Source organism: Schistocerca serialis, chromosome 12 (assembly GCF_023864345.2).
Source record: "Schistocerca serialis cubense isolate TAMUIC-IGC-003099 chromosome 12, iqSchSeri2.2, whole genome shotgun sequence".
NCBI classification, from domain to species: Eukaryota; Metazoa; Arthropoda; class Insecta; order Orthoptera; family Acrididae; genus Schistocerca; species Schistocerca serialis.
Window position 1 is genome coordinate 166,730,645 of NC_064649.1, and position 12,659 is coordinate 166,743,303.

General features: G+C 44.7%; 1 protein-coding gene across 4 annotated transcripts in view; it reads left to right on the forward strand.

Moving 5' to 3' along the window:
- Window positions 1-12,659, forward strand: part of LOC126428312 (uncharacterized) — a 196,262-nt gene that overhangs the window by 21,187 nt on the left and 162,416 nt on the right. For 3 of the 4 annotated variants that reach the window (XM_050090244.1, XM_050090247.1, XM_050090246.1), the window contains exons 3-4: window positions 9,490-9,691; window positions 10,192-10,248. In XM_050090244.1, coding sequence (XP_049946201.1) covers window positions 9,490-9,691; window positions 10,192-10,248 — 259 coding nt within the window. The remainder of the gene's footprint in view (window positions 1-9,489; window positions 9,692-10,191; window positions 10,249-12,659) is intronic. The other variant, XM_050090245.1, reaches the window with a different exon arrangement.

Below are 12,659 nucleotides of genomic sequence, written 5' to 3' on the forward strand. Positions count from 1 at the left end.
TCATATGATCAGACATCTGCACGTTGCTCATAGAAGGCGTCTACTCGTCGGCTTCAACCACGTTTGGCTAGAAAGTATTTTCCCTTCACAGTGTCGAGAGAACATCGTAGCTCCAATTCTTGAGCCAGACGAGACCCTACGTTTATCGATTGCTGCCAACTGATTAGCGTCAGTACGTGAAAGGACGGTAGTCCGACAGTTACGCTGTGTTGTTTTCCCCCAGTCATTGCAGTTACGAGGAGGGATGACACAAAATTAACCATTTGGTTGGATTGGAAATGGCAACCTGACAGGCTTTTTCTACATGCTACCACCTCATTACAGTCTTCTTTGACTTCCACAATGTATATGACACTGCTTGGCACCATCATATTTAACTTACCCTCCATGACTGGGACTTCCAGGGCTCCCTAACAATTTTTGTTCCACAATTTGTCATGACTTGTTTGCTCAGTGCTTGGACATTCTTGCACAGTCCTGAGTTTTGAGTCTCCTCTTTGATAAACTGACTCGGCTGCCCCATATTTGTTAACTAAAGACTAGCTGCACGAATATGCTTGACACTCTCCACTTTCCCACCCACACTACTCGGGGTGCAGATTGTGCTACTACACTCCGTACTTACTGAGCACTTGTCTCATCCTAACTGGGCTATTGTTGCCAATTTTATGGCTCAGAGGCACATTTGGATTTGAAATTATTGCCCCAGCCCATCTTCGTGGAGTAAGTTAGGCCGTTGGTGTCCTCCAGGTAAGTTCCTTAGAAAATCTCCTCACTGAGGTGGGGATATCACATCACCAATTCTGACTGTACCGACACCAGCTCACTTACACAACGACCGTCCGACAGTTTCCTAATTGTAAAACTATCAGATTCTTTTTGCATACAAAGAGCATTGACCCTCTGACACCAACCAGTCCTACTGTTGGGACCTCTGCACAACCTCCTTAGAATGTATGCACAGTGTTTCATCCTCTTGGTTAGTACACAGTCTGCAAGTTAGGACTGATCTACTTCAAGGCCCTAAAGTTTGTTGCCTCCATTACCTGTCAGTGCACTGGACTCGCATTCAGGAAGACATTGGTTCAAACCCGCATACACCCATCCTGAGTTAGGTCTTCTGTGATTTCCCTAAATCGGTTCAAGCGAATGTTGGGATGGTTGCTTTGCAAGGGCACGTTCAACATTCTTCCCCATCCTTCCCTAATGTGGTGTAGACCCCATAAAAAAATAATAATAATAAAAAAAAAACACTGGCAGCAAATGATGTGCAACCATATCCCAGCCTACACATGATTTTAAAGTTGTCAGTGAAAATAATAATCTAGATGAACTGAAAGAAAGAGACACTGAAAGGTTGGTGGGGGGACTGCATGTGATTCACAATTCATAAAAGTTCCTATTGGCAACCATCTCTTCTCACAGGTTGGAAAGAATTCAGACTGTGGAGTTGCTATATTGACAAACATCCCAAACAGTCTTGCCAGTTGGATTTTTGTAGTATATTGAAATGCTGCTACATTCGAAGATGAATAATACGGAATTTGTATTTACTTCGTTGGATAATGTATTAAAATTACAGTGGTCGAAACTCGGGGCAGAGAAAAAAGCTCGTCTTCTACCTTTTTTCTTTTTTTTTTTTACTGATGCAGAGGTTTTGGCGCCAGTATTTATCTTTGTGCCTGCAAAGCATACCTGTGTAGTGCTACATATATTCGATGGCAGAAGTTTGTTGTGGCAACACCTACCACCATTTTTCAGAACTTTCGCTTACTTTGAACTTGATTCTAAGCCGCAGGCGGTTTTTTGGATCACAAAAACCGGGAAAAAAACGGTGGCTTAGATTCGAGTAAATACATATTGCTGATAGTGATCAGCAGAGCCCTAAGTTTTGTGAAACAGGCTTTCCTTGGCTGGATTTGAATGTGTAGTGATTCAGGGAGCAGTCTCTGGCTATTGATCAGTGTTACTCTTGTCACCCTGTGGTACATGTTATTTACAATATTCTACCTGGTGGGAATTTAAGGAGATGGGACCTGGATAAACTGAAAGAACCAGAGGTTGTACAGAGTTTCAGGGAGAGCATAAGGGAACAATGACAGGAATGGGGGAAAGAAATACAGTAGAAGAAGAATGGGTAGCTTTGAGAAACGAAATAGTGAAGGCCGCAGAGGATCAAGTAGGTAAAAAGACGAGGGCTAGTAGAAACCCTTGGGTAACAGAAGAAATATTGAATTTAATTGATGAAAGGAGAAAATATAAAAATGCAGTAAATGAAGCAGGCAAAAAGGAATACAAACATCTCAAAAATGATATCGACAGGAAGTGCAAAATGGCTAAGCAGGGGTGGCTAGAGGACAAATGTATGGATGTAGAGGCTTATCTCACTAGGGGTAAGATAGATACTGCATATAGGAAAATTAAAGAGACTTTTGGAGAAAGGAGAACCACTTGCATGAATATCAAGAGCTCAGATGGAAACCCAGTTCTAAGCAAAGAAGGGAAAGCAGAAAGGTGGAAGGAGTATGTAGAGGGTCTATACAAGGGCGATGTACTTGAGGACAATATTATGGAATTGGAAGAGGATGTAGATGAAGATGAAATGGGAGATATGATACTGCGTGAAGAATTTGACAGAGCACTGAAAGACCTGAGTCAAAACAAGGCCCCTGGAGTAGAAAACATTCCATTAGAACTACCGACAGCCTTGGGAGAGCCAGTCCTGACCAAACTCTATCATCTGGTGAGCAAGATGTATGAGACAGGCGAAATACCCTCAGACTTCAAGAAGAATATAATAATTCCAATCCCAAAAAAAGCAGGTGTTGACAGATGTGAAAATTACCGAACTATCAGTTTAATAAGTCACAGCTGCAAAATACTAACGCCAAGTCTTTACAGTCGAATGGAAAAACTGGTAGAAGCCGACCTCGGGGAAGATCAGCTTGGATTCCGTAGAAATGTTGGAACACGTGAGGCAATACTGACCCTACGACTTATCTTAGAAGAAAGATTAAGGAAAGGCAATCCTACGTTTCTAGCATTTATAGACTTAGAGAAAGCTTTTGACAATGTTGATTGGAATACTCTCTTTCAAATACTGAAGGTGGGAGGGGTAAAATACAGGGAGCGAAAGGCTATTTACAATTTGTACAGAAACCAGATGGCTGTTATAAGAGTCGAGGGGCATGAAAGGAAAGCAGTGGTTAGGAAGGGTGTAAGACAGGGTTGTAGCCTCTCCCCAATGTTATTCAATCTATATATTGAGCAAGCAGTAAAGGAAACAAAAGAAAAATTCGGAGTAGGTATTAAAATCCATGGAGAACAAATAAAAACTTTGAGGTTCGCCGATGACATTGTAATTCTGTCAGAGACAGCAACGGACTTGGAAGAGCAGTTGAACGGAATGGACAGTGTCTTGGAAGGAGGGTATAAGATGAACATCAACAAAAGCAAAACGAGGATAATGGAATGTAGTCGAAATAAGTCGGGTGATGTTGAGGGAATTAGATTAGGAAATGAGACACTTACAGTAGTAAAGGAGTTTTGCTATTTGGGGAGCAAAATAACTGATGATGGTCGAAGTAGAGAGGATATAAAGTGCAGACTGGCAATGGCAAGGAAATCGTTTCTGAAGAAGAAAAATTTGTTAACATTGAGTATAGATTTAAGTGTGAGGAAGTTGTTTCTGAAAGTATTTGTATGGAGTGTAGCCATGTATGGAAGTGAAACGTGGACGATAAATAGTTGGGACAAGAAGAGAATAGAAGCTTTCGAAATGTGGTGCTACAGAAGAATGCTGAAGATTAGATGGGTAGATCACATAACTAATGAGGAGGTGTTGAATAGAATTGGGGAGAAGAGGAGCTTGTGGCACAACTTCACTAGAAGAAGGGATCGGTTGGTAGGACATGTTCTGAGACATTGAGGGATCACCAATTTACTATTGGAGGGCAGTGTGGAGGGTAAAAATCGTAGAGGGAGACCGAGAGATGAATACACTAAGCAGATTCGGAAGGATGTAGGCTGAAGTAGGTACTGGGAGATGAAGAAGCTTGCACAGGATAGAGTACCATGGAGAGCTGCATCAAATCAGTCTCAGGACTGAAGACCACAACAACACAACTACCTGACCTTGATATTACTGCCTGCTCAGTTTTCTTTCTTTTACAAAAACGTGTAACCTACGTAGTCCACCTCCGTACGTCACCTGAACGACAGTAGGCATGTTACATTCGAAGGTCCAAAGGTCAGTGCTACCTCCTCTGGCAGCTGCTTTGATCATCCCTCTCCTACTCAGCTTTAATCACTTTCAGATGGAGTTAGCCTTTTTTTTTCTCCCACACCCTGTTTTACATTTTAGGAGTAGCACTCCGATGGAGTCAGGACCGAAAGTATTCCTTATTTTTGACACTATCTGCTGACAAAAGTACTGTTGAATAGGATTTCATGCTTCCGCCAGGATAATGGGTGCTTCTGCCCCTGTAACACTTTGACTGTAATGGATCTGGAGAGGGACAGCTGTTGAAAGTCACACACAGGGCTCTTGCCGACTGTCACCTGATGCCCTGCCCCCCCCCCCCCCCCCCCTGCCCCTCTCCCGCCCCCTGCCCCCACCCAGCTACTGGTATGACTATTTCTCTCACCGTATTTTGTTGTTATTGTCAGTGAAACTGATGTTGATTACGTTTTCAGCCTTCTATCTTTTACCGTCATCGATTTTCATGATAGAAGGCCTTCTTTCCTTCGTAACATTTAGTCCTTACTTGGGTTGGCAGTGGGTCAGGTGTGAGTGGGGTTCCTCTCACCACACAATCAGTGGGGAAACGTTTTCTGCACTCTGACCTGCATACTAGCCCATTTACCTCTTTACCATGTTGTGTTCCCATGTATCATACATGACACCCCATTTTAAAATTTTTTTGTACATCTCAGAGTGCATATTCATCTCTGGAGCCAACAATGTCACAACCAGTACTTCATGCATAATGTGACTGGTAATTGTTGAAAATATTATCACTTTGGCAAGAGATGTCAAGTCAGCATGCGAGCCTTTGCCACACTACTAGGAGAAACGAAGGTAAATAAAATAGCATTTCTTCAGTTCTGAAACCCATTTACTATGTTTCTTTCAAATACACTCGTCTTGGTCAGAATAATGAAGTAGCAGATTTGTTACTGACCATATAGTGGAGATGTTGAGTCGCAGATAGGCACAACAAAAAACAAAAAGGTTTTCACACTTAAAGCTTTCGGCCAGTGGCCTTTGTCAACAACACACACACACACACACACACACACACACACACACACGGAAAGGAGGAGGAGGCTGGGGCGGCGAAGGGGGAGGGATAGTAGGGTGGGGATGGCGGACGGTGAAGAGCTGCAGGTTGGGCGGTGGGCAGGGGAGAGGTGGGGAGCTGGAGAGGGGGAGTGTCAGAAGAGGAGAGACATAGTGAGAAATAGGGAGGGGAAAAAAATAAATAAAAGAAAGACTGGCTGCAGTAGTGGAATGATGGCTCGTAGTGCTGGAGTGCGAGCAGGGAACGGGCTGGATGGTCGAGGCCAGTCGTGTGGTCTACGAGCTGAGCTGCAACCTCTGTGCTGCGTTATACGTAGGCACGACAGTCGACAAACTGACTGTCCACACGAATGGCCACCGACAAACTGTGGCCGCGAAACGAGTGGATGACCCTGTTGCTCGACACGCTGCCAAACACGACATCCTTCATTTCGATGACTGCTTCACAGCTTGTGCGGTACGGATCCTTCCCACCGACGCCAGCTTTTCTGAATTGCGCAGGTGGGAACTTTCCCAGTAACCCTCCTGGCCTCGACCTTCATTAGTCGCTGTCCTCACCCGTCCGGCACTACACAGCCGTCATCCCACCAGCACACCCACTCTTTTTTTTATTATTTATTTTTTTCTCTATTTCTCTCTGTCTCTCCTTTTCTGCCACTTCCCCCCTCCCCCCACTGCTTCCCGCCCAACCTGCAGCACTTCACTGGCTCCACTTCCACCATACTATCCTTCCCCCTCCCCACCCCAACCTCCTCCTTTCCCCAGTGCAGTTGCCACTCCCATCTCGCACTGGTGCTGCTGCTCGCAGTGTGGTTTCAGTTGCCTCAGACTGCAGTTGTGTGTGTGTGTGTGTGTGTGTGTGTGTGTGTGTGCGTGCGTTGACAATGGCCATTGGACCAAAGCTTTAAACGTGAAAATCTTTTTGTTGTGCCTATCTGCGACTCAGCACCTCCGCTACATGGTGAGTAGCAACTTTCCTTCTCATAATATTGTTACATTCCATCTTGGATTTTCTATTGTTTGAAAGTATCAGATTTCATACTTTGGTTCTTTAACAAGCCAATGTAAATAATACTCACAACAGAGGCTGGAGTCTTGCATTCACCCAGAACTTTCTGACTTTGGGTTTGGGGATACTGAAAAAAATTTGAAATAAATGTCAGATTGATTCATGAAAATAGTAACTCTTCTTGGGAAACTTCAGATGAGGAACCTCTTAGTTAGTTGCAGCAAGATTTTAAACCAGTAGGGAGAAGAAACGAATAAGATTCTTACAGATATATCAATGTGTAGTTTAGAACTCTTGTAACAATTTTTTTTTCTAAGAATGAGAAACTACGTTGAGATAGTGGATTGTAGGAATTACAGACAGTTTTTTCTTTTCTGTCTCACAGATTTTCACCAACCCGGATTGTTGTAAGACAGCCAGTATTCAATGATATCTTCGGAAGACATTTGTACTTTTAAGGCCGTCTAAGTGACTTTTTTGTAGCGAAGTTCGATGATTTAAGGGGTGTAGAATGTTCGGGAAAATGGTTATCCAAATTTGAAAATGTTTTGGGCTGAAGGAGTAAGAATTCCATAGATAGCAGACAACATTTCAAGAAATAGATTATTCCTTCATCGAGTCGACCCGAAAGTTGTTGTCGACGATGCTGTCCCGGCAGGGTAGACAATCTGATCGATTCTGGAAAGTGAGGCCTGTGCTAAATATTGTTAGAGACTCTTGTTTGAAGACCCCCACCACCTACAGATATTTGCACTGACAAACAAGTGATCCCATCTCAGCAGTAGGCTCGAGAAGAAATATGCACAACTGTTATTATTTCGGAGTGGTTGTGGAACATCTACACACAAAAACTGATTCCCAAGTTGAGAGTGATTCCTGCAGAAAGGCAGAAACAGACAAAAGTGGCAGTATTATCATAAACAGCTGCAAGAAATGACTGTGTGAAGCATTTGCCTGAAAGTATTTAAAAAAATTAGAAACAGATCAAAGTGCCGACTAGCAGGCTGCAACTCATTGACATTTGTAAGATGTATGTCGTGTAAAATGATTCTTTGTTTTATTGCTTTGCATATGTGTGGCAGTTTTATAACTTACAAGCCAAAATGTCGTAATTACACAGTTCTTGTGGCCACAATCTAAAATTTTTTGGAACGTGTGTCTCACTTTTTGTGTCTCAAATGCAATAAAACGGTGTGTTTCGTTTTTGTGTCAGTCTGTGTTTTGCTATGGATCTGAAGAGGTTAAATTATTTTGGTTCTCTGGCATCGGCATTGCTATCAGTGCGTCAGTTGTACAACTCGTACAAACTTCCACAGTTTAAGTTAAATTTGTGGCTGACGGCACTAACTACTACAGAAGACACATCTCTCGACTGACGGTCTGACGATCTCAGAGTTTAGTCCCTCGGCCCTTGCCGACTAGCCTGCCGCTGTACGGGGTACCACTCGTGTAATATGTCCTCCTCCACCTCGTCAACTGTGCAAATTCGAGTGACAGAGATTAGAAAACTAGCTGACAGTTGCCCGGATATTAGATACAAAACCTAACGTACAAGAAGAAACATACAGTGCTATAAGTTGTAAATTTTGGTACCACTTTATATAGTGTACAGTGAAAGGGTACAGCATTAATTGCGGTAATTCAGCAGGCGAATTCTAGAGCACACGTCAGAATATCTGTGCGAGTGACTCTTTCTGTGTGGGAGAATTAGCTCCCTGTGTCATTCTGCATTAATGTGAATTAGTTGCACTTCAAGTGACACCCGTGCAGGAGGAACACAAAAAACAACAACAACAACAACAACATTCGTCCGTATCAGAACCACATACGAGCACTTTGCAAAAGTACCCAGGTACTACTGTTTTTACCACAACAATAAAAGTAAAAAATATTATTGCTGTGTCCTATAATCACATGATAGTTACTACAGTACCACATAATGACCATAATAGAGGCGTTATTAATTTGTGTGCAGTGTGACTGAGATGAGTGTAAAGCAGAAGCCGCATGGCGGAGACGTGACGGTACCTGAAGTAGGAAGGACAGGCCACATAACAGCCCATTTGACACTACTATTGTAATAACATTTGTTAGGTGATTTGCCCTCCCTACTTTAGGCACAGGCACGCCTCTGCCACGTGACTTTTATGGGTGCCCGTCGATTTGTTATCACTGGTCCACACCCACGGCTCGCACTGCTCTCGTACATTGCCTGTGCTTGCTACCCGTTGGAATTTTTTATGTTCTGTCGGGTTGGTAATTGTCCAGTTTATGCGGTTCTGGTAATTCGAATCCAAATGTTTGGAGACCATGTATTTTAATGACCCACTGTTAAATTAGTTACACGTATACACCTGAGGATGTGATTAAATCGTAGCAAAACCGGTGTGTACGAGCCCGTGATAAGAGAACTTCTGAAAGCTTGTCTGGCTCCCAAAAAGTTTGTTAGATGATTTTTAATAGTTTTAAAAATATTTGTGGATGACCAAACTGTAGAATTATAGGTAAAAGTGGAAAGAATTATGGAAATTACTATAATGTCTTTTTTACTTAATGACCTAAAAATGTTTGTACACATGCTTTGAAATTTGGTGCATCTTTAGGAATGGCAGTGTGTGGAACTTTTAGTGTCATGTCTGAGCAGCTATTTCGCCTCACGAAGTTGCTGCAGTTGCCATACCACCTCGGAAGATGCGTACCTTTCTTCGATAGAGCTCACTTCGTGTAAATAAAAATAACAGCCCCGCACAGTATTCTGCAGTCTTGTCTGTGACATGTTATTTTTCAGTCGTGAGTACCACCTGTTTGTAGGAAGACGTAGGGTTAGACAAGTCCTCTAGAGTGGTATGTACCGTGACAGTTTAAATGAGGGATTCGTAACACCGATGTAAGAGGGCGAAATGAAAGCAGAAAAAGAAAAGTACCATAACGTATCCTTCCTTTCTGTTGCCATGTGAAGAAAACAGTGGTTTTGAAATTAAATGTCGGTGTTGATCCGCTGTTTTTATAATTGTGCTTGTAATGTTTTGTTTTTCTGTCTGTTAACTTCTGGCTTCATGTGGAACATAACTTAGATTATAGAAGTTAAAATAGGCTGCTACAGTGTTGACGTACTGTCTCTACTACATGTCGGAGATACTATTCGGGAATAAACTGTCAGCATATTACTATGTGACAGGATCCCGAGCCATTGCAACTCGAAGAACTGTAAGGGTAGTGTGACAGAGCTGGAGGCAATACAGATCTTCCAAAATGCCCCAAACCTGTGTAAAGCATGCATATGGCACGATGTCAGCCCCCGTCTCTTCCGTACGCTCTCTGAAAAATGCCGAAGACTCAAAGAGCTGCGCTTGCGTAGCACTCAGAAGCCTAGCTACTCGGTAAGTATTTTATTCTTTAGATGAAGTGTTGATATTTATACTGTAGGTTACCTCTTTTGTTACCCTTTTTTTCTTTTAAGTATCTGCGGACAAGAAACCTGCCAACGGTTACACAATGCCACCGTTCACATCTTGGGAGATGTAAAACTTTTTTTGCAGGCCTTCATTACAGCTGTAATTTTCTGCCTAAATTTTGGTCTCCTGCAGAGAGGGAGGCATCATAGGAGATAGTGGGCAAATACTGTGTCAAAGTTCTGAAATGTTTGTGGTTTAAAAATGGGTCACTTTACAATTTCTACTAGCAAAGTTTGTAATGTATTTATTTTTTAAAAATTGGTATTTCAGAGAATTTGGGTGTTAGTGTCCGTAACCACTGTCAACCCCTCAGCCGGAGGCAAGGCTGCAGCCTAACACGTTACTGTCACGACACTCCTGCTCATTTCTACTGTACACTGCGGTAAGTGTTCTAATCAGACAGAAAGCCAAATTTCTCGTTACAGCCGAGCAACCGGCGAGTGGTACGTGGCGGAGAACGGAGGTACGGAGCCGCCGGGCGGGTAAGTCGCCGGAGGTATCGCTGACGACAGACGGACGGGACAGACGAACGGTAGCGGGCAACAGACACCACGAACGACCGGGACACGACACTACACGAGGCGAGCGAGCGAGAACTGGGGATAGAACGGTGAGACGACAACGGTGCAGGAACACTCCAAATGACGACGTTACGTACGCGGAAATGGAACACGGTACGGCCGAGACGCACGAGCGAACTACGGCGAGTAACATACTGCCAGGGTAGCACCGTGTGGCCACCTAAATACGTAACTGCGGGAAACGCTATCGGCCACAGACTTCACCTGCTACGGAGAGCGGTGCACTCGCACGGCGAGGGCGACCCCCCGTCGGTGTCCCGGTCCGTACCCTCGGGCACGCGTCCGACTTCCGCATCTACCCCCTCGGGGGCTCGGCACTCGTTTGCCGAGTACGAGCCTGGCGACCGCGGGGTTCCCGAGCTGAGCTGGAGACCGGTAAGTGTCGCAAGCCCTCCGTCACCGTAAGCTCCGGGCACGCTTTAGCGACCACCGTACTGCACGGCGGTGGAATGTGGTGTCTCGGCTCCACTGGCCGGACTCCTGTGAAGGTACACACACACACACACACACACACACACACACACACAGCTGTATAGAGAAACACCTCAGCCCCGAGGTGTGCTGCCTGGTGGTGAGGTGAATGGCTGTTAAAGTGAAACAGTCTGTAGTGACCAACCTCTGGGGCACCTGCCGCCCACCAGCTCACACGTGCAGGGCTCTGCCTGGGTCGACAGTAATTTCCCTGGCACCTCGTGGGATCCCTGTAGAATGGGCTCACCAAACTACTACGACTACTGACGGGACGGGTGTACCGTCAGGTAGTACTCACACCAACTCCTCAAAGACAGCTAGGCTGGTCAGTCCTCCCAAAAAGAAGCCTCAGAGTCATAGTAACAGGGCATTAGTGTGCCATAACATTTTCATTGTATTCAAGCGAATAGGTGGAACCTTTGAGAAGATCTCACCTTTCTGTATTTACATGGCATTGGAAGGTATTGTGGGGGTCTCCAAAAAGTGTCAAACGACTTCATAATGGAACACGTCTAGTTGAAACTGCTACTTCAAACCAAGCTTCTGTGACATAAGGACTGAGGTGACTACCCACTCAAAGCTGTGATGCGCAGCACCCTTAACTTCAGTAAGGGCGTGGTTACGTGCTCCGATATAATGGAGATGGACCCTGCAGAGTTATGTGAAGAATGGAAAAATATCGGTGTCACGGAAGTGCACAACTGTATGAAGAGAGTCAATGGGAAATTAGAAAAATCGGCAACATTTATTGTAATGTTTAGTACTCCAGAATTACCTGAATATATCCTTGCAGTATATGTCTGTCTTAAGGTTTGCTCGTTTGTTCCTAACCCGATGCGATGCTACAAATGTCAAAGTTTTGGTCGTACCGTAATGCGATGTAATGGGAAGGCTACGTGTGACGATTGTGGAGGCTCAGCTCACGAGTCGGGCAATTCTTGTACACTTCCTGCAAAGTGCGTAAACTGCTCCGGGGATCGCCCAGTGTGGAACAGAAAGTGTGAGGTTTATAACGAGGAAAGGAAAATTCGGGAGTTGAAAGTAACGAGACGCGGGCCGTACGGTGAAGCTAAAAGAGCTTTCGAAGCTATGCGACCACCAGTTTTTGCCACTTCTTTTGCATCGGCCCTTAAGATGCCAATCGCTAAGTGTGATGTGTCCACACAAACTCGGACCACAGATTCAAATACGAGCACATGCACTTCTGGATGTACCTGTGGGGGAAACGCCCCCCTTCAAACTGACGTAGTTTGGAAGCTATCAGCAATAGGCTTACCCTCTAAGCCACATTCCACTACCCAACGTCAGAAGCCAACTCGGTCATCCGTGCAACCCGGGCAACCACCTCCTTCCGTCAGTAAAGACTAACGTCCTTCGAAAAATCCGAGGAAGCGATAGTTAAACCTTCAGATCGACGAGCTCTCTCCTTATTTGATGGGGACTGTGCTCTTGAGGATATGGACTTCCAATCAGAGGAACCAGAGGGCAAGGAACCGGCTAACGTTCCCCCCGACCTCCCCGGTAAACCACTGCCTCCGAAGGAGAAAGACGAGAACAACCGTCACTAACCGATGGCTTCCACAGGGACTTCTGTGTGACAGTGGAATTTGAATGGATGTCGCTCACATTTGGAAGCATTGCAGCTACTGGTCCAGGAGAAACCGTTCTGCATCTGCTTACAAGAAATGCATCTTAAAGTCACTGACACACCTGCATTACTGGGCTATCACGCATACAGGAAGGACGATACTACTCGAGACGGGGCTAAAGGTGGAACGGCTGTTCTCGTCGATGACAGATGCCACTCCTCTCCTGTCCTCCGTACAGCGACCGTGCGAGCA